The 18400-nt window shown below is 38.4% G+C and overlaps 1 protein-coding gene across 4 annotated transcripts in view; it reads left to right on the forward strand.

Annotated features, from left to right (window-relative positions):
* The window catches only part of DDX46 (DEAD-box helicase 46), a 62359-nt gene extending 49705 nt beyond the window's left edge, over positions 1 to 12654 (forward strand). For 3 of the 4 annotated variants that reach the window (XM_019924444.2, XM_019924442.2, XM_019924443.2), the window contains 4 exons: positions 1665 to 1883; positions 2256 to 2400; positions 9405 to 9478; positions 10646 to 11255. In XM_019924444.2, coding sequence (XP_019780003.1) covers positions 1665 to 1883; positions 2256 to 2400; positions 9405 to 9478; positions 10646 to 10693 — 486 coding nt within the window. In that variant the 3' untranslated portion in view covers positions 10694 to 11255. Of the gene's footprint in view, positions 1 to 1664; positions 1884 to 2255; positions 2401 to 9404; positions 9479 to 10645; positions 11256 to 12127 lie in introns of those variants that run through there. The other variant, XR_012330858.1, reaches the window with a different exon arrangement.
* The last annotated feature ends 5746 nt before the right edge of the window (positions 12655 to 18400 follow it).

An 18400-nucleotide genomic window follows, 5' to 3' on the forward strand; every position in this document is an offset into this window, starting at 1 on the left:
AGTGTTGTGATAGTTTTTGCTGTACAGCAAAGTGATTCAGTTGTACATATATATATATATTCTTACTCTTTTCCATTATGGTTTATTACAGGATATTGAATATAGTTCCCTCTGCTATACAATAGGACCTTCTTTACCCATTCTCTATATAATAGTTTGCATCCGCTAATCCCAAACTCCCAATCCATCCCTCCCCCAGCCCCCTCCCCCTTGGCAACCACAAACAAGTCTGTTCTCTATGTCTGAGTCTGTTTCTGTTTTGTAGATAGGTTCATTTGTGTCATATTTTAGATTCCACATATAAGTAATATCATATGGTATTTGTCTTTCTCTTCCTGACTTACTTTGCTTAGTATGATAATCTCTAGGTTCATCATGTTGCTGCAAATGGCATTATTTCATTCTTTTTTATGGCTGAGTAGTATTCCATTGTGTGTATGTATATATGTACGTGTGTGTGTGTGTGTGTTTGTATACACATACCACATCTTCTTTATCCATCCATGGACATTTAGGTTGTTTCCATGTCTTGGCTATTGTAAATAGTGCTGCTATGAACATAAGGGTGCATGTATCTTTTTGAATTATAGTTTTGTCCAGATATATGCCCGGGAGTGGGATTGCTGGATCATATGGCAACTCTACTTTTAGTTTTTTGATGAACCTCCATACTGTTCTCCATAGTTGCTGCACCAGTTTACATTCCCACCAACGGTGTAGGAGGGTTCCCTTTTCTTCACACCCTCTCCAGCATTTTGGTTAACTTAATTTTTAACTAAGGTTAAATTTTCATAGCATTCCTAAAGAACAATTTGTTAATTTTGACAGTATTTTTAAGATTTTGAGAGTTTGGGGACCTACAGGGCCCTGTGTCCAGTAGCCTGTATACGTTCAGGTCTCTAGTGTCCAAGTGGGATGACCAAGCTAGAGGCCAGTGGGCTGACCCAGTGAGGCAGCCACAATCAAGGCTCAGAGCCTTGGGTCTCTGCATCTGTTTTATTTAGCCAGTGAGTTACTGTAAAGTGTTTACTGTACTCAAGCCTGTGCCTCTTCTGACAACAGGGACACAGCACCTCACCTAATATTCTCTTAGATTATTGCTACTAATAACTCTTTATTGTGAAAGCAAATGGCTCTAACTTTTTGCTGTTGTTAGAAGAGCTTGTGGTGTGAGTCGTGTATTACCCACAGAAGAATTATCTCTGCATTAGGCACATAGTAAAATTAAGTTCAAATTTAAAAAAATGTGTTGAGTAAAGTCATTTACTGTAATTTATAGAATGTTGGGTTGGTCCATGGGGGAAGGAAGAGCTCAGTGGTGGTAGTGGGCAAAGATTCTGATTCAGAGGAAAACTCCTAGTAGCCACAAAGTATGTAAATGATTTTAGAAATATACTATATTTGATATCAAGAGTTACCTAATTATGTATGATTCAGTAGAATTTTTAATGTAGAATTGAATATTATTGTTTTCTCATTAAGTAAGGGAGATATATTAAACTGTCTGTTATAAATATATGCTGTTAAATTGCACTTACGGGTAGCACTTTACATTAGAAAGATGCTTTTAGTTAGTGGCTTTCCAGAGAATACTTTGTGGTGGGATCTTTGGTCTTGTCTCTGCCCTCTTTTGAGATTTGACTGTAGGTCTTCTTTAACTGCAGGATGTGATGCAGCAGGCCACCAATGCAATTCTTAGAGGTGGCACCATCCTGGCTCCCACTGTCTCTGCAAAAACCATTGCAGAGCAACTTGCTGAAAAGATCAATGCCAAGCTTAATTATGTGCCTTTGGAGAAACAAGAAGAGGAGAGACAGGATGGTGGACAGAATGAATCTTTTAAGAGATATGAAGAAGAATTAGAGATCAATGACTTCCCACAGGCAAGTAACAGATTTAAACTTTTTTTTTTAATTATAGAGTAGAAACTCCTTTTTTAGGAGCGAAAATGCCTTGTTTAAAACCCATGAACATTTAAATGGCTGCTTTACTTTTTATCTAGATGGGGAGACAACACTAGAAATTCCATATTTATGATTATGTTCTAGTTACATTAGAGTCTAAATGAATTTATGATGCAGGTATTAATTATAATCTTAATATTGACCATAATATGATTTAGTTAACCTATTCTTTGTCAGTACATCAGGTTTCTTTATTCTGTTGTAAAGTGATTTTTCCCCCCACTCTTTTTTATTTTATTGTTTTAACATCTTTATTGGAGTATAATTGTCCCCCCACTCTTTATTTCATAGACTGCTAGGTGGAAAGTTACCTCTAAGGAAGCTCTGCAGAGAATCAGTGAATATTCTGAAGCTGCAATTACAATCAGAGGAACATACTTCCCACCTGGCAAAGAACCCAAGGAAGGAGAGCGGAAAATTTACTTGGCAATTGAAAGTATGTACTGTTCGTTCTGTTTCAATCTTGAGTTAGATCACTGTTGATATAGATGTAATAGACACAGAAAGAATATGAGGTCAGTTCTAGAGAGGACTGAAAATGAGGAACACCTATAAGAAAAAAAATAGTTTCATCTATCATTGTGGTCTTTATTTAGAAGTTTAGTACATATATAGAGGTAAATGATCTGTGTTTGGGACTCTTTCAGTTTTGACAATTTGGTCAAATTGAAAATCACTCTATAAGAAAACATGTATTTTCAGGACTGGTCTGTTTATTCTTCCAGTAAGTAGAACGTTCAGGCCAAAGTTTAGGTTAGAAAGTAAATCAACTATATATAATAATCCACTTAATGCTTGTTTATCCAAGCAAATATTGCCTGTGATTTTATGCCTAAAAGTTCACACATACCTTTTTAAAAAATAGGATAGGACAATTAATACCATAACTCACAGGGTATATTTATTTCTTTATTTTTGGCTGAGTTGGGTCTTCATTGCTGTGCGCGGGCTTTCTCTAGTTGTGGCCAACGGGGGCTACTCTTTGTTGCGGTGTGCAGGCTTCTCATTGCGGTGGCGTCTCTGATTGTGGAGCATGGGCTCTAGGCGGATGGGCTTCAGTAGTTGCAGCACGCGGGTTGTAGAGCACAGGCTCAGTAGTTATGGCGCACAGGCTTAGTTGCTCCGCAACATGTGGAATCTTCCCGGACCAGGGCTGGAACCCATGTCCCCTGCATTGGCAGGCAGATTCTTAACCACTGCGCCACCAAGGAAGTCCCTTAAAGGGTATAAGTAATGCGTTATCTAAGAGTGATCAGGTGTGTTTTTTAACCTTATTTTATACATTCATGAATGAATTCAAAAGACAGTTTCCAGTTTGATTTTCTTCCTACTTCGTTATGTACTGCATGGTAGATAACTTGTCTCCCTTCATTTATATTTAATTTGAACATTTTTATAATAGATTTTTAAGCATAGACCAGCCACAGATCCATTTCATCTACTTAATGAACTAAGTATTTTTTGAACACTGGTGTTGCAGCTGTGAAGAGGTTTTACTCCATGTCATGTAAATCCAGAGTCTGCATATCTACTGCTTAAATGGCTTAGCTGGCTGCAAAGGAGCTCTCCCACACCTTGTATAATCTTAAACAGCAGTCTAGTCCTTTGAGTTATACACATCACTTCTAACAAGGAAGCCTTACTTGATCTCATTTCACCACTCTGTAGCTCTTTACTTGCTTTGTTTTTCTTCACAGTACTCATTACATAGAAATTATAGTATATTTTTACTTGTTTCTGTCTCCCCTACTAGAGCTCTGTGAATGCAGTGACTTTATCATCTGCTGTATTCCCAGTGTCTGACACATGGTAGGCACTTGATAAATTTTCTGAATAATACATCTGATCATGCTCTAGAGCCACTTCTCTTCTGCACACAAAATATTATTTGACAGGCATATCCATGTGATCTCTCTAAAGCCGCACCGTCCAATAAAAACTCTGATGGCTGTGGAGCACTTGAAATACAGCCAGTGTGACCAAGAAATTTTAAATTTAATTTAATTTTTATTAACTTAAATCTAAATAGCCACATAGCTGATGGCTACTGAATTGGCTAGCTCAGCTCTAAAGTTTGTTGCTGGAAAGATCAATGGAAGTATAAACTTAAAGTATATTGTAAATAAGGTTTATCACTAGTTAGTATTTTCTTGTTATATTTTGGCATTCCTTTGGTTTTTGTGAGGACTTTATAACTGTATGTAAGTTCCTTACTGAAATAAATATAAACTAAAAATGATTTAAATATATATGAGGACTTTTTTTTTTTTTTTTTTTTTTTTTTTGCGGTATGCGGGCCTCTCACTGTTGTGGCCTCTGCTGTTGTGGAGCACAGGCTCCGGACGCGCAGGCTCAGCGGCCATGGCTCACGGGCCCAGCCGCTCCGTGGCATGTGGGATCTTCCTGGACCAGGGCACAAACCCGTGTCCCCTGCATTGACAGGTGGACTCTCAACCACTGCGCCACCAGGGAAGCCCGAGGACTTATTTTTAGGGTTTGATTCTTTCCTGGCCAAAACAAAGAATTTCACAGATGTGAAAATAAATTAGTACTGTGCCTATTTACTTTACTTTTAACTGGTGACCTCAAATTGTTTTTATGTGACTTCTTAACATAAAGACTACAAGAAGAGAAATGCACGTGCAGTGTGCATCCCATTTACCCTAAGTAGAAGTTGTTTCCTGGTCAAAATGCTTGATAGGATCAGAGTAAGTTAAAAAACAGAAAAGTTTTGTTACCAGGATTGAGCTGGGGTTTTGTTTTTTTCTCCTTTAATAAGGGTTTGCCTGGTTGATGTAAGGTTTTTATTAGTTTCTGAGTTCTGATAAAATTGATTTTAATAGTTTTTGCAAGTTTATTCACTGCTTTTGTGGAGGGACAGGCTTTTGAAGTTCCCTCCTGTGCCATTTTCACTGATGTCACTCTCACTTTCGGACTTTTTAAAATGAAGAATTGTGGCAAAGGTAAAACTCAGATATAGCCTTTATGTTTTCCATATTATTGAAATTCTACCTTTACAGTACAGTAAGATTCATACATATGTTAAATGGTATGCAAAGAATGTGGGTCCAGAACTAGGCAAGTTGTATTTTTTTGTTTGTGATTGTGACTTTGAGAAACTGGATCATATCTATTTCAAGTCAGGTTTTTAAATGGCACCCTTTTATGTATCCTGAAAGACTTTCACTCTGCCAATGACTCAGTGTGTTTCTGAATCATGTGACACCGTTCCTTATTGTGAGGCAAAATGCGGGTTGCTGGCACCTCAGCGTTCAAGGAGAGAAAATTACACTGAAATCTTTCTGCACTTGGAACTGGACAGCTCTCTCTTCCTACTGTGTTCATTAGGCCATACAGGATGTCATTCAGTAGAATCTGATGATAAAACCTTTTGTAAACATGGAGTCATCCTTGTATATTCAGCTTGAATGTCATAGGTGTCATTTAAGCAAAACCAGTATTGTATTTTTTTTTTTGCAATAACATAACTGTAGTTTATTCTGAATATCTCTAAGATTTCAAAACCAGTATTTTAAATGACTGCCTTTTAAAGAGGTAAATCAGAGATGATTGTTTGCTTTGAAAAAGGATCCCATATATAATTTATTAATTTAAAGGTAATTATACTTATTTAGTGTAGTGTAATTAATGTATGCCAGGTTTAATTTGTATATAACTTTATCACAACATATCTCCTGTACTACCAAGTGAAGTGAAATGAGAAGCCCACAGCTTCTGCTGACTTTTCCATCCACCTAAAATGGTTCTGGGTGCTTCTTTCCACTGTCAACTTGTACTTAGGAAGTAACATCTAATTTTTATAATCTAAGCAAGGTTTCTCTCCCCCAGTAAAAAGATAACCTTGTCAGAAATGAATCTTGAGAATTCTGGCAACATAAATATGCTAAATAAGAGCTGGAGATTGGTAATTAAAATGACCTAAAGCTTTGAGAATTTTCATAGATGATTAGATTTAAAGGATCTTTTAGTTTTTGAAACTCCAACCAAATCAACTGAACACTAATAGGATGAAAACAGGTGTTGGAAGGAGCCTAGTGTCATCTGTTCCTAGTTCTGTAATTGGAGGGACCCCACTGCCTGGCTCCTTAGAGGCTCTGTGTGGCTCAGCAGCTCCCGGCAGTGGGAAGGAGAACAGGAAGGACGTACGTGCCTAGCCAGCCTGTATAATTTATAGCCTGTTTTGTGACCCTCTGTTTTTACTAGTGGAGAATCCCTTAAAAGCAGCCAGAGTTGTTTTGGGACCAATGAAAGGAAATGCCACTTTTTCATGACAGCTTATAAACATATGTAACCTATTACCTAAAGAAGCTGTGTCAGTCAAAAATTTAAACTGGTCCAAATGGTCAGGCTCTAACTAAAGCAGGAAAATTGCTCTTCACTTGGAGCTGGGTGGGAGTATCATTTTCCTTCTTTTTAAAACAGCAGAGAATGTCAACAGGCTACACATCAACTCATGCCAAGTAGCATATTTTCCTCCTGAATTTCATTTTTTAAATAATTTTCATTCTGGCTTGGCTCTTGATTATACCCTTGGCTCCACGTTCATCTACCTTTCTTCCCTTCCAGCACCCACAGCTTTAAAATGTTTGTGGTCAGTGGCTGGTCGAGGTGTAGGGCTTAGACATGTTGCTCTGACTTCACAGCCATACTCATGGCTCTTTCCTTCCTGTTGTTAAACTGTTTCTTTTTCTTCCTCCTCCTTCTCCTCCTCTTCTTTCTCCACTTCCTCCTCCTCCCCTCCCCCCTCCCATTTCTTTTCTTCCTCTTCTCCCTCCCACTCCTCCCTTCCTCCTTTCCTCTCCTCTCCTCTCTATGGGTTCGAAAAAGCATATCTAATAAGGGGGGAAATTTTCCCATTTCTTGTGAATTGTTTTCCTTATTTGATTTTCTTATATAAAATGATAAGAACAGGACTTCCCCGGTGGTTCAGTGGTTAAGACTTCGAGCTTCTACTGCAGGGGACATGGCTTCTATCTCTGGTCGGGGAAGTTTCACGTGCCATGTGGGGCAACCAAAAAAAAAAAAAAATTTTTTTTTAAATGATAAAAACATAGTTCTCTACAACCCCAGTTCTTCTTTTATTCTTTGACATTTCACTCCTAGTCCTTACTCTCTAGTCTGCTTCTTTGGTCCAGCTCTATTCCTTTTATAGGTGTGCACCGTGTTACCTCTCTAGACGTACCTACTTCCTGGCATTGTCCCCTGGCTTCAAATCCCTCCACACTTAGCCTTGATAGCTCTCTAATCTCCGTCTCTCCTCTACTTCTGCTCCTTGTTTCCATTGGCCTTACTGAAATTTCCAACTTGGTGTCCCCTGAGCACCTCAGCCACAACGATCTCAGAATCGAATTTCATCCACTATCACTGCTAATAGTAGCACCTGTTCTTCCTCTTGGATTCAGTATCTCCTTTATTACCTGTTATTTTCTTTACTTGCTGCTCAACTCTTAGCATCTTTGTTCCTCTTCTTCACTGTTCACATCTAGTCAGAAAAAACATCTTGTCCATTCTACCTTAAAAATGTGCTTTCAGGGGCTTCCCTGGTGGCGCAGTGGTTGAGAGTCCGCCTGCCGATGCAGGGGACACGGGTTCATGCCCCGGTCCGGGAAGATCCCACATGCCGCAGAGCGGCTGGGCCCGTGAGCCATGGTCGCTGAGCCTGCGCGTCCGGAGCCTGTGCTCCGCAATGGGAGAGGCCACAACAGTGAGAGGCCCGCGTACCGCAAAAAAAAAAAAAAAAGTGCTTTCAGGGACTTCCCTGGTGGTCCAGTGGTTAAGACTCCACACTTCCGCTGCTGGGGGCAGGGGTTCAGTTCCTTCTCAGGGAACTAAGATTCCGCATGCCGCACATGTGGCCAAAAAAAAAAAAATGTGCTTTCATGATGGTATGAACATAATCCTGTGAGAGCCCTGAGGGAAAAAACACTTAACCCCACCTGGAAAAGTTAGGAAAGATTCTTGGAAGAAGTGATATTTAAAAGTTGCTCTGGGGACTTCCCTGGTGGCGCAGTGGTTAAGAATCTGCCTGCCAGTGCAGGGGACATGGGTTTGAGACCTGGTCTGGGATGATCCCACATGCTGTGGAGCAACTAAGCCCGTGTGCCACAACTACCGAGCCTGCGCTCTAGAGCCCGCGAGCCACAACTCCTGAGCCCGTGTGCCACAACTACTGAAGCCCGCGCACCTAGAGCCTGTGCTCTGCAACAAGAGAAGCCACCACAATGAGAAGCCTGCACACCGCAACGAAGAGTAAGTAGCCCCCGCTTGCCACAACTAGAGAAAGCCTGTGCACAGCAATGAAGACCCAATGCAGCGAAAAATAAATAAATAAAATTTTATTAAAATAATAGGGCTTCCTTGGTGGCGCAGTGGTTGGGAGTCCGCCTGCTGATGCGGGGGGCGCGGGTTCGTGCCCCGGTCCGGGAAGATCCCACATGCCGCGGAGTGGCTGGGCCCGTGAGCCATGGCTGCTGAGCCTGCGCGTCTGGAGCCTGTGCTCCGCAACGGGAGAGGCCACAGCAGTGAGAGGCCCGCGTACCGCCAAAAAAAAAAAAAAAGATGCATCATTAAACATATTTTGGAAAAAAAATTAATAATAATTAAAGTTGCTCTGGTAGACTACTTACTACCTACTCATCTTGCTGCAATATCTTTACAAGTTTGTTTTTCTAGTAGCCCAAAAGATCATAAAGAGATGAATGAGTACTTTGTATAATGAATCTCTTATAGTATAGCATACATGGTGGGTGCTTAATGTTTCTTGAATTTATAACTATACAAATGTCTTCAGCCTACCTCATCTACTTGGCTATCTTGCTGTGTTCTTTCACACACTTTTTAAATTTTTCAACCATGCTGTACTTCTCTTACTTTTCAGTAGTTAAGCGTGACTTTCTTAATCTGTACCATTACACACATGATTCCCTTTGTAAAATACTTTTCATGTCATCTCTCCTTCTCCAACTTGGCTAGTCCTCCATTCATCTTTAAGACTTTGCTCAGGTGACACTTTTCCAAAACATTTGCTGACTTTAAAGAGCATAATAAACATCCAATAAATATTTGCTAAATAAATGAACCTAGGAAGTTATATTTTCCTTTTACTTTTTCTTCTTCTCTTCTGGACAAATTGCGAATTATCTTTACTTTGCATACCAACATACCAAGAACTTGTAACACTAGTACCTCACTAACCTTAACACTCTTAACACTAACGTCACTGGCTACATTTGAAACTCTAAAAGTAATCATAATAATAAGCAGCCATGATACAATGTAGATGGTGTTCCACCAGGTATTGAAAGACTATCTTGGCAAGTAGTACAATGTTGCTGAAAGTCACGTACTGATCTCTATGCAGTGGATAAACATCCAGCATAAATCTAATAATACAAATAATGTTCTCCACTCACTCACCAGGTGCCAATGAACTGGCTGTGCAGAAAGCAAAGGCAGAAATCACCAGGCTTATAAAAGAAGAACTGATCCGGCTGGTGAGTGAAAACCTCAAGGACTTATTTATTTGTTTTAGTAAATGTTTTATTGAACTATAATATAAATAAGAGAAGTAGACAAATGATATACATATAGTTTGATGAATTTTCACAAAATAAGCACACTGATGCGATCACTACCCAGTTGAAGAAATATAGAACATCACCAGTATCCCAGAAGCCCTGCTCATGCCCCTCCTTGTCACTATTCATTGCCCCCAAATGTAACATTATTCTGACTTTCAACATTGCAGATTAGTTTCGCCTAATTTTGAACTCCATATAAGTGGAATCAAATGCTGTGTACTCTTTTATATCTGATTTCTTTCACTCAACATTACTTTGAGGAAATCAGTAGTATTAAATAGTACAGTATTTAAGCATGTGAATATACCACAGTTAATTTATGTTTTAGACTTCGAGGTCATTTTAGTTTTTGGTTTTTATGAATAATGCTTCTATGAACATTCACGTTAATATATTATTTTCTTGAGTATATACCTTGGACTAGAATTGCTAGTTATAGGGTATGTGTAGTTTAGCAGAGTAGTTACACCAGTTTATATTACCTTCAGCAGTGTATGAAAATTCCAGTTTCTCTACATTTTTGCCAGTGTTTTTAAACTTAGGTGTTTTGAGTGTTTTTAAACTTTGATGAGGACTTAATTTGATTTTGGATAAAGCGGCCTTTTATAGACCACCTTTCCAAAGGAAGCAGACACATCCCTGTAAACTCTCCCTACAATGTGTACAGTGGGATGAGGACCCTTTGAAAGGAAACATTATCCTTTCTCTAAGAATGTGTTTTTGAGGGCTTTTCTAAAATTTCCCTTACAGAACATTCTTTCGGGTGGATAAAAAATTTAAAGAATAGAAGGTACACAAAACGAGGGAAGAATAAAAACAACGTTTAAATCAAGTGACTTTCACCAAGGAGTGATAGAAAAAGAATGCCACCACCATTAAGCTGGTTCAGAACCGTTGTTAAGGAACAGTCGAGTGAACACAGGGAGATGATTGTTGAATAGTTCTTTCTTCCTCAGTATTAATATTTTTTATTTTAAATATCTGATAGTTTTATAAGTTTGTAAAGGAAATTACTTAACATATTATTTCTTTTTTTTTTCTCCCTTTTACTGATCATATGCCTTTTATTTTCTCTTGTAGCAAAATTCTTACCAACCAACAAATAAAGGAAGATACAAAGTCTTATAAAACATCTGGAAAAAACTTTTTACCTGTGCTGGTCTGTGATACATGTGGCAGTTGTTGTCTGCAGTTTACAGTGTATTTTAAGTTAAGATTTTTAAAATTCTTTCTTGCTGATTTTTTTTTTAAATACAAGAAACCAGTATTTGCTAATGAATTTTCTTTCAGTAAGTATCCCCAGAATTATCAAACTATATTTAAAGTTTTCATTAAAGTGCCCTTTAATGTAAATCTGGATAATATTCCAGAAGCGTAAGAAAATTAAAATATTTGGACTTTCCATTGAAGGAAATAAAGTATATAAGTCGCTAAGGGGCTATTCACCTTATCTTCTTGCAATGAAATTGTGATAATCTCCTCAGAAAAGGTAAAATTCTCTAATTTTGTGACCACCTTGAGCTTAAATCTTACTTGACTCAGTGGAACAATATGAACTATATTTAAGAATATTATAATAGAATTTTTACAAAATGCATTCACAGTTTTTGTTTCAATTTTTATTATCATGTATGGGCCATAGTTGGACTGGTTTTTGGTTTTGTAAAATTAAAAATTTGTAGTATAAGAATTTTTTGCATTCCTTTACACTGCTAAGAGTTTTAGTATTTACTACTTTTAGGTTCCCCTAACAACCTCTGGCTCTGTGCCTAGCTACTAACTCTTTTCTAATCTTCCTTAAAAGAAAGTGATTTGTAGCCTGTAAATATTAATATGATTGTTTTTTTCCCCTGAAAGTGTTCGTTTATGCATCTGTACATACAAACACCATACTAATCTGATTTTTCTTCAGGATTATTGAATAGGTTGTGAATTTTCTTTCTTAAAAAAAAGTATAATGGCACTCACATTTTAAACTTAGACTTTAAGCATTTCTCAGTGAAATTCATTTCACAAAGAATCATAAATTATATTTTTGAGCCTTCAGATATATTTCCTGAATATTCTAATTTAAATTGCTATAATTGGATCACCTAATTTTTTTCAAGACTCCTGGTGTATTAGAACTTCATATTGTTGTCACTTCTTGAAAAAATAAAATTTTCAGGAATTAAATAGATGTATTTCTTAAATTAAAAGATATAGAAGTTCCCTTGAGTATTCTTGACTTAGAGTTTTTAAAAAAGAAAAAAACCAAAGAATATTATAGCTGTTAAATTATTTTATAGTATGTTAGGTGGTTAAAGTGACAAGGAGTATCAATCATGATTTCTTCAATATAAAGTTATCCTTAATGAAAATCTAAGGTATAACTTGGAAATATTCTTGGATCCCTTGCATATCCTCTTTTTTTCTTGGAGGAAGAAAACAGACACAACACAGCAACAGAACCAAATATACCATTTACTATAAGATTTCAGGCATCTTGGGCTCCTCCCCCCTCCCCCATTTTATTTATATCCTTATTTTTGTTATCTAGTGATAGTTTGTTTCTTTTGATAGAATATGTTGCAGTCCCACGTTGATGGCAATTGGTGCTCCCTTCAGCCTGCTCCGTGGTCACTTGGAGATTCAGAGTTTTACATCATTTTAGCATTATTACCTTTACGTTTGTATATCTAGTTGTAATAAGCCACTGATAATACTTTGTTAAAATGAAGCACATTTCTCTGTTATTACATTTTTTTTGTTTTGTTGTTGTACGTGGGCCTCTCGCTGTTGTGGCCTCTCCCGTTGCGGAGCACAGGCTCCGGACGCGCAGGCTCAGCGGCCATGGCCCACGGGCCTAGCTGCTCTGCGGCATGTGGGATCTTCCCGGACCGGGGCACGAACCCGTGTCCCCTGCATCGGCAGGTGGACTCTCAACCACTGCGCCACCAGGGAAGCCCCTGTTATTACATTTTTTTAGTGTCACAGTCTTTGATTTTTAAGATTTGAATGACGTACCAGTTAATTTGTTTTTTTAATGCAATATCAATATTTGCTCATGTTTTCTAAATTCCTTATAAAATAAAGTTAATTTAGTCTGAGTTTTCCTAAAATTATCTTTGCTGAAATGTTTTCTGCTGTTTATCTAATTTTGTTTACATTGCTAGGCATGTGAGAGAGGTATTATATTCTCTGTATCTTTTTAAAAAAATTCTAGCAACACAAAATATATAGTTCTATCCAAAAATATCTTCCTGAAGAAGGCTCTTAGTCTTTAATGGTGTTTGTATTTGGCCTAAGATAGGCTGTAGGTGAAATAATGGGTCCATGTGCCAGTTGGTGTTTTATCACAGTGACACTCATTCTTAGAAAATGGAAGTATAGAATGAAATGATAATGGCTAGATTCTCTTCAACTCCTTTTAGACAGTTTTATTATCTGATATATTTCATACCTTACTAGCCTTGTTGGTATGCACGTGGTATTGAACTGGTAGTCACAGTATACCTGTGACTGCAGTCCTTTTGCGGGAGGCATCCCCTATGTGCAAAGAAGTTTTTGTTTGAGCAGAACCAGCTCTTGAGTACCTGGGATGTATAAATCCTACGAAGCCAGCTGTGGAGCCCACTTCTAAATAATTCATCAGCACCTTAAGAAACACATGCTAGAGAGCAAAGCCTCCAAAGTTATAACTTGTCTGTGTGTGAGCTCTTTTTCCTATGATGCCTTGCTTTGCTTTATAAAACCATCAGCTAAAGTCCTTTAGTGGCAGATAACACAGCACTTGTTTAAGATAAGAGCTGGGGGTCAATATCAAAAAAAAACAACCCAATCCAAAAATGGGCGGAAGACCTAAATAGACATTTCTCCAAAGAAGATATACAGATTGCCAACAAACACATGAAAGGACGCTCAACATCACTAATCATTAGAGAAATGCAAATCAAACCACAATGAGGTATCACCTCACACCGGTCAGAATGGCCATCATTAAAAAATCTACAGGGACTTCCCTGTAGTGCAGTGGTTAAGAATCTGCCTGCCAATGCAGGGGACATGGGTTCGAGCCCTGGCCCAGGAAGATCCCAAATGCCGTGGAGCAACTAAGATTGTGTGCCACAACTACTGAGCCTGCTCTCTAGAGCCTGCAAGCCACAACTACTGAGCCTGTGTGCCACAACTACCGAAGCCCACGTGCCTAGAGCCCGTGCTCCGCAACAAGAGAAGCCACCGCAATGAGAAACCCGCGAGCCGCAATGAAGAGTAGCCCCTGCTTGCCACAACTAGAGAAAGCCTGTGCCCAGCAACAAAAACCCAATGCAGCCAAAAAATAAAGAAATTAAAAAAAATCTACAAACAATAAATGCTGGAGAGGGTGTGGAGAAAAGGGAACTCTCTTGCACTGTTGGTGGGAATGTAAATTAATACAGCCACTATGGAGAACAGTATGGAGGTTCCTTAAGAAACCAAAAATAGAACTACCATATGACCCAGCAATTCCACTACTGGGCATATACCCTGAGAAAACCATAATTCAGAAAGAGTCATGTACCACACTGTTAATTGCAGCACTATTTACAATAGCCAGGACATGGAACCAACCCAAGTGTCCATCGATGGATGAATAGAAAAAGAAGGTGTGGCACATGTATACAATGGAATATTACTCAACCATAAAAAGAAACGAAATTGAGTTATTTGTAGGGAGGAGGATGGACCTCGACTCTGTCATAAAGAAGGAAGTAAGTCAGAAAGGGAAAAACATACATATGCTAACACATATATATGGACTCTTAAAAAAAATGGTTCTGATGAACCTAGGGGCAGGACAGGAATAAAGACGCAGACGTAGAGAATGGACTTGAGGACATGGGGAGGGGGAAGGGTAAGCTGGGACGAAGTGAGAGTAGCACTGACATATATATACTACCAAATGTAAAACAGACAGCTAGTGGGAAGCAGCTGCATAGCACAGGGAGATCAGCTCGGTGCTTTGTGACCACCTAGAGGGGTAGGATAGGGAGGGTGGGAGGGAGGCACAAGAGGGAGGGGATATGGGGGTATATGTATACATACAGCTGATGCACTTTGTTATACAGCAGAAACTAACACAACATTGTAAAGCAATTATACTCCAGTAAAGATGTTTTAAAAAATTTTTAAATAAAAAGATAGGGGCTGGGGGGAAAATGGTAGTTGAAGTGAAGTCCAGGGTAAAAAACTATATTTTGTTTAGTAAAATGCCCCATTCTGGTCCTTTTTAGATGATGGATGCTAAGTACATGTAGCAGGCGTGAATTCTGAGTGGCTAGCCCAATGTCAATGAGAACACTCTTCCTCTTAGAACTGAGTCTGGAGCTACCAGTTCTTCACATTGTGGTATATAGTTTTATGTAAGAATTGGAATCTATTGACATTTTCTTATGCCTTCTGCTTCTGGCATGAAAAGCTGAAGTTAACCTTTAAAAAAAGTGTGTATGTAAATATAGAGAAAGAGAACGGATGAATGTGTGTGGATAGGTAGAGGGGATGTCTTAACATTTTATTCAGTTTAGGTGTTGTAACCACCAGAAAACCTTAATAAATTCTCACTGGAGTGAGGCATTTGACTTGGAGTATAGCAACATCTTACATGTTGCTTAGTGAAACATATGCTGTGTTTTTAGGCCAGCTCTCTGGAGCTAAAGGTGGCTACATTTCCATCACTAGGTAAAGATTCCCTGGTGTATTACCAATTGCAGATATTTGAAGGTCCTTTTTTTCTGTATCAACTTATAATTTTACTTGAGCAGGAGTCCAAGTAGAGACATGAAGAAAAAGTGTAAGCAAATGAATTCTTTGCAATATCCCAACAATATCAGTGGTCTCACCTTTCTGGGGCTTTATGGCCAAACTGGTATGTAAGTGCATACCATCAAATCACATGACTAGTGAGGAATTCACTTTTGATTATTTTTCTTGACCTTGTTCTCTTCCAAATATGGCATAAGCTTATAGAAGTTCATGATTTTGAAGCTCAAGCCTTTAAAAATTCTATATTTGTGTTAACCTTGTTCTTCTAGAGGGGTAAAAATGTGAAATAAAAAAAAGTTTTAACCCCTTTGGAAAACTGGAACTCAGAGTTACTCTCGCAGATATCATTAGGATTACTGTAAAAGCTATAGAGTTTCAGAATTTAAGAAAATTCTAATTATCTTTAATAAATGGAAATACGTGATACTTCAGGTTTTGAGTATTAGTCCCTTTTCACAATTTTGCCTATTATAGAATAAAGAAAATGTGAGGATTCAGTATGAAAAATGTGCTCTTTGACCACAGAAAAAGCATGTCATTTGAACTTGGCACTTGGTAGTAGGTGGATTTTTTTGCAGCCTGTCAACTCCCAGCAGTTCTAGAAGCCTTGGGTGTTAAAGTGTCCTTGGCCTTTATTCCTGAATTCTTAGGAGGCTCTCAGGTGCCTGTGTCCAGCCAGTGCAAGGTAATATCGAAGGTAATATTTTCTTTCCATACCTTTGCCTGAGGGAGGCTTCTGGGAGCTGAGATTCCTAAAACTCTACTGTAGACTTTTGAAAAAGAGTCCTCCCCATCCCCGAAGCCAACCCACGGCCCAAGTCTCAGATTTGGAAAGCTCCATGGAAAGAGCAGGGGAGTGGATGTCTTTAAAGAGAGCCCAAGTTCCCCTGTAACTTTTTACAGTCTAGAGTTGCTATTATAAGTGTGTTTGGGATGGTACTAATTCTGTGATACATATTCAAGTTTGAAAGCCACTGATAATCTTCACTTTGTTTTGTTCTTGGATTTTGACTGCCTGTTATCTAAAGCAGTGGTCTTCAAAGTGGGGCACATGTTTAGTAAGCCACTGGAAAAAGGGAGAAAACACTGGATCCTCTATTTGTATTTCTTCTTTGAAATCTCATCTTTTAGGTTCCCACATGCCGTGGGGCAGCTAAGCCCGCGCACCACAGCTACCAAGCCCACAGGCCGCAAACTACAGAGCCTACGCGCTCTGGAGCCTGCGCGCCGCAACTAGAGAAGAGAAAACCCGCACGCCACAACAAGAGAGAAGCCTGAGCACTGCAACGAAGAGCCTGCGTGCCGCAACTAAGACCCAATGCAGCCAAAAAAAAAGAAGTCCACATTAAATCTCATCCTTTAAATTTTTTGAGTAGATTTTATAATATGTTGTTACATGATATATCATGTATAGTATTATTACAGTTTAGAATAACAGTTCATATACATAATTATAAATAAATTCACATATTGGGTGATACTTGGACAACCTTAGGCAAGTTGATTAAATGCTTTAAAATGTCTCATTTTTTTTCATACATAAAATAGAGATAATACCTTATCTGTTTTTGTGAGGATAAGATGAAACAATTACATATAAAGCATTAAAGCATATAAAAACAGTGCCTGGCATATGGTAAGCATTCAATAAATATTAGTACTCTTATTACAATGGGTGAATGGGAGTGCATTTTCTTAGGCTATCTTTCAATAGTGTTGTGTCTTTCAGTATTGCTATAAGCTGTATATCTAGCAAGGACAGTCAGTGGCTACTGATAAAATCTAGAAAGTGAGATTCATTTTTCCTATGGATATCTTTCGGTTCAAATGAATAGCATTTAAGAACACTTGTTGCCTTAATTGAAAGGTCTTTAGGGGCAGCCAGTTTCCCACTCTAGTCGAATATTCCTTTTATGGCCTTCCATTCACATGTATACAATCACCGCTTATCATACAAAAGTCTTATTAACTAGTGGTTTGTCTATATTATCTGGCCTACTCTGGGCCAGGCTGAGGTTTTTGGAGAAGGAATGAAAAATGTCGAACTGAGTCCAAATCGTATTTCACAGGTATACACTATTGAAGAAATGGAGGTAAGTCAAATAGTGTGACAATTAAAAGTGTGCTCTTTTTGCAAATGAAGTGATGATAAATGGATATGCTCTTGAAAAAGCATATCCATTTATCTACCTGTGTTTTGTGTACTATAGCACCTCATGAAGACCAACCTGAGATAATTATCCGAAAACACCAGATCATTGCATTTAACACTGTATTTTGATTATTTTGAGTTTCTGCCTACCACACCAGAATGTAAACTTCCTGATGTTAGGGACCTTGTCTGTCCTGCATAGCTTGTACTTTGAATTCAATAAATAGTTGAATTAACTAGTTACTTGTCCATAGTCACACAGCTAGTAAGTGGTAGACTGAGGATTTAAATCCACATCTTTCTTTACCTATTAGCTCATTTTATTTCACAGCCCTACAAAAAAGACATTATTTTCATTTCACACATATGGAAACTTCTGGAAAAAGCAGTGACTTGTCCGAGGTACCATAGGAGGTGAATGGCAGACAGACATTCAAACCCGGGAATGTCTGACTTCCTCTCTTACTCTGGCTACTTCCCCATTGGGCCTGCAAATCATTTGACCTTATTAGTGTGAAAGGTTTTTTTTGGCCGTGCCTTGCAGCTTGCGGGGATCTTAGTTCCCTGACCAGGGGTTGAACCCTGGGCCCTTGGCGGTGAAAGTGGGGAGTCCTAACCACTGGACCACCAGGGAATTCACAAAAGTTTTCTGCTTAAGTGGTTTTATGTACAAACGCCATTTCAGTTGGAAGTTTAAAGTTATGGATCTGGAATAGTCATGGTATGGCAGCACAGCAGTGCGTTCTCACATTTCCCTTCAAGAATAAAAAAGAAAACTTCCTTAGAGAAAACTTGTCTTCAAAAAGTTTTTTGGAAGGCTACTTAATATCCCCTAAAATCTGTGTACATATTTTAGCTGTTTTCTGTATTGGTATTCTCCTTTTATATATGAGCAATAGTAT

The sequence above is a fragment of the Tursiops truncatus genome, chromosome 3, assembly GCF_011762595.2.
Source record: "Tursiops truncatus isolate mTurTru1 chromosome 3, mTurTru1.mat.Y, whole genome shotgun sequence".
NCBI lineage: Eukaryota > Metazoa > Chordata > Mammalia > Artiodactyla > Delphinidae > Tursiops > Tursiops truncatus.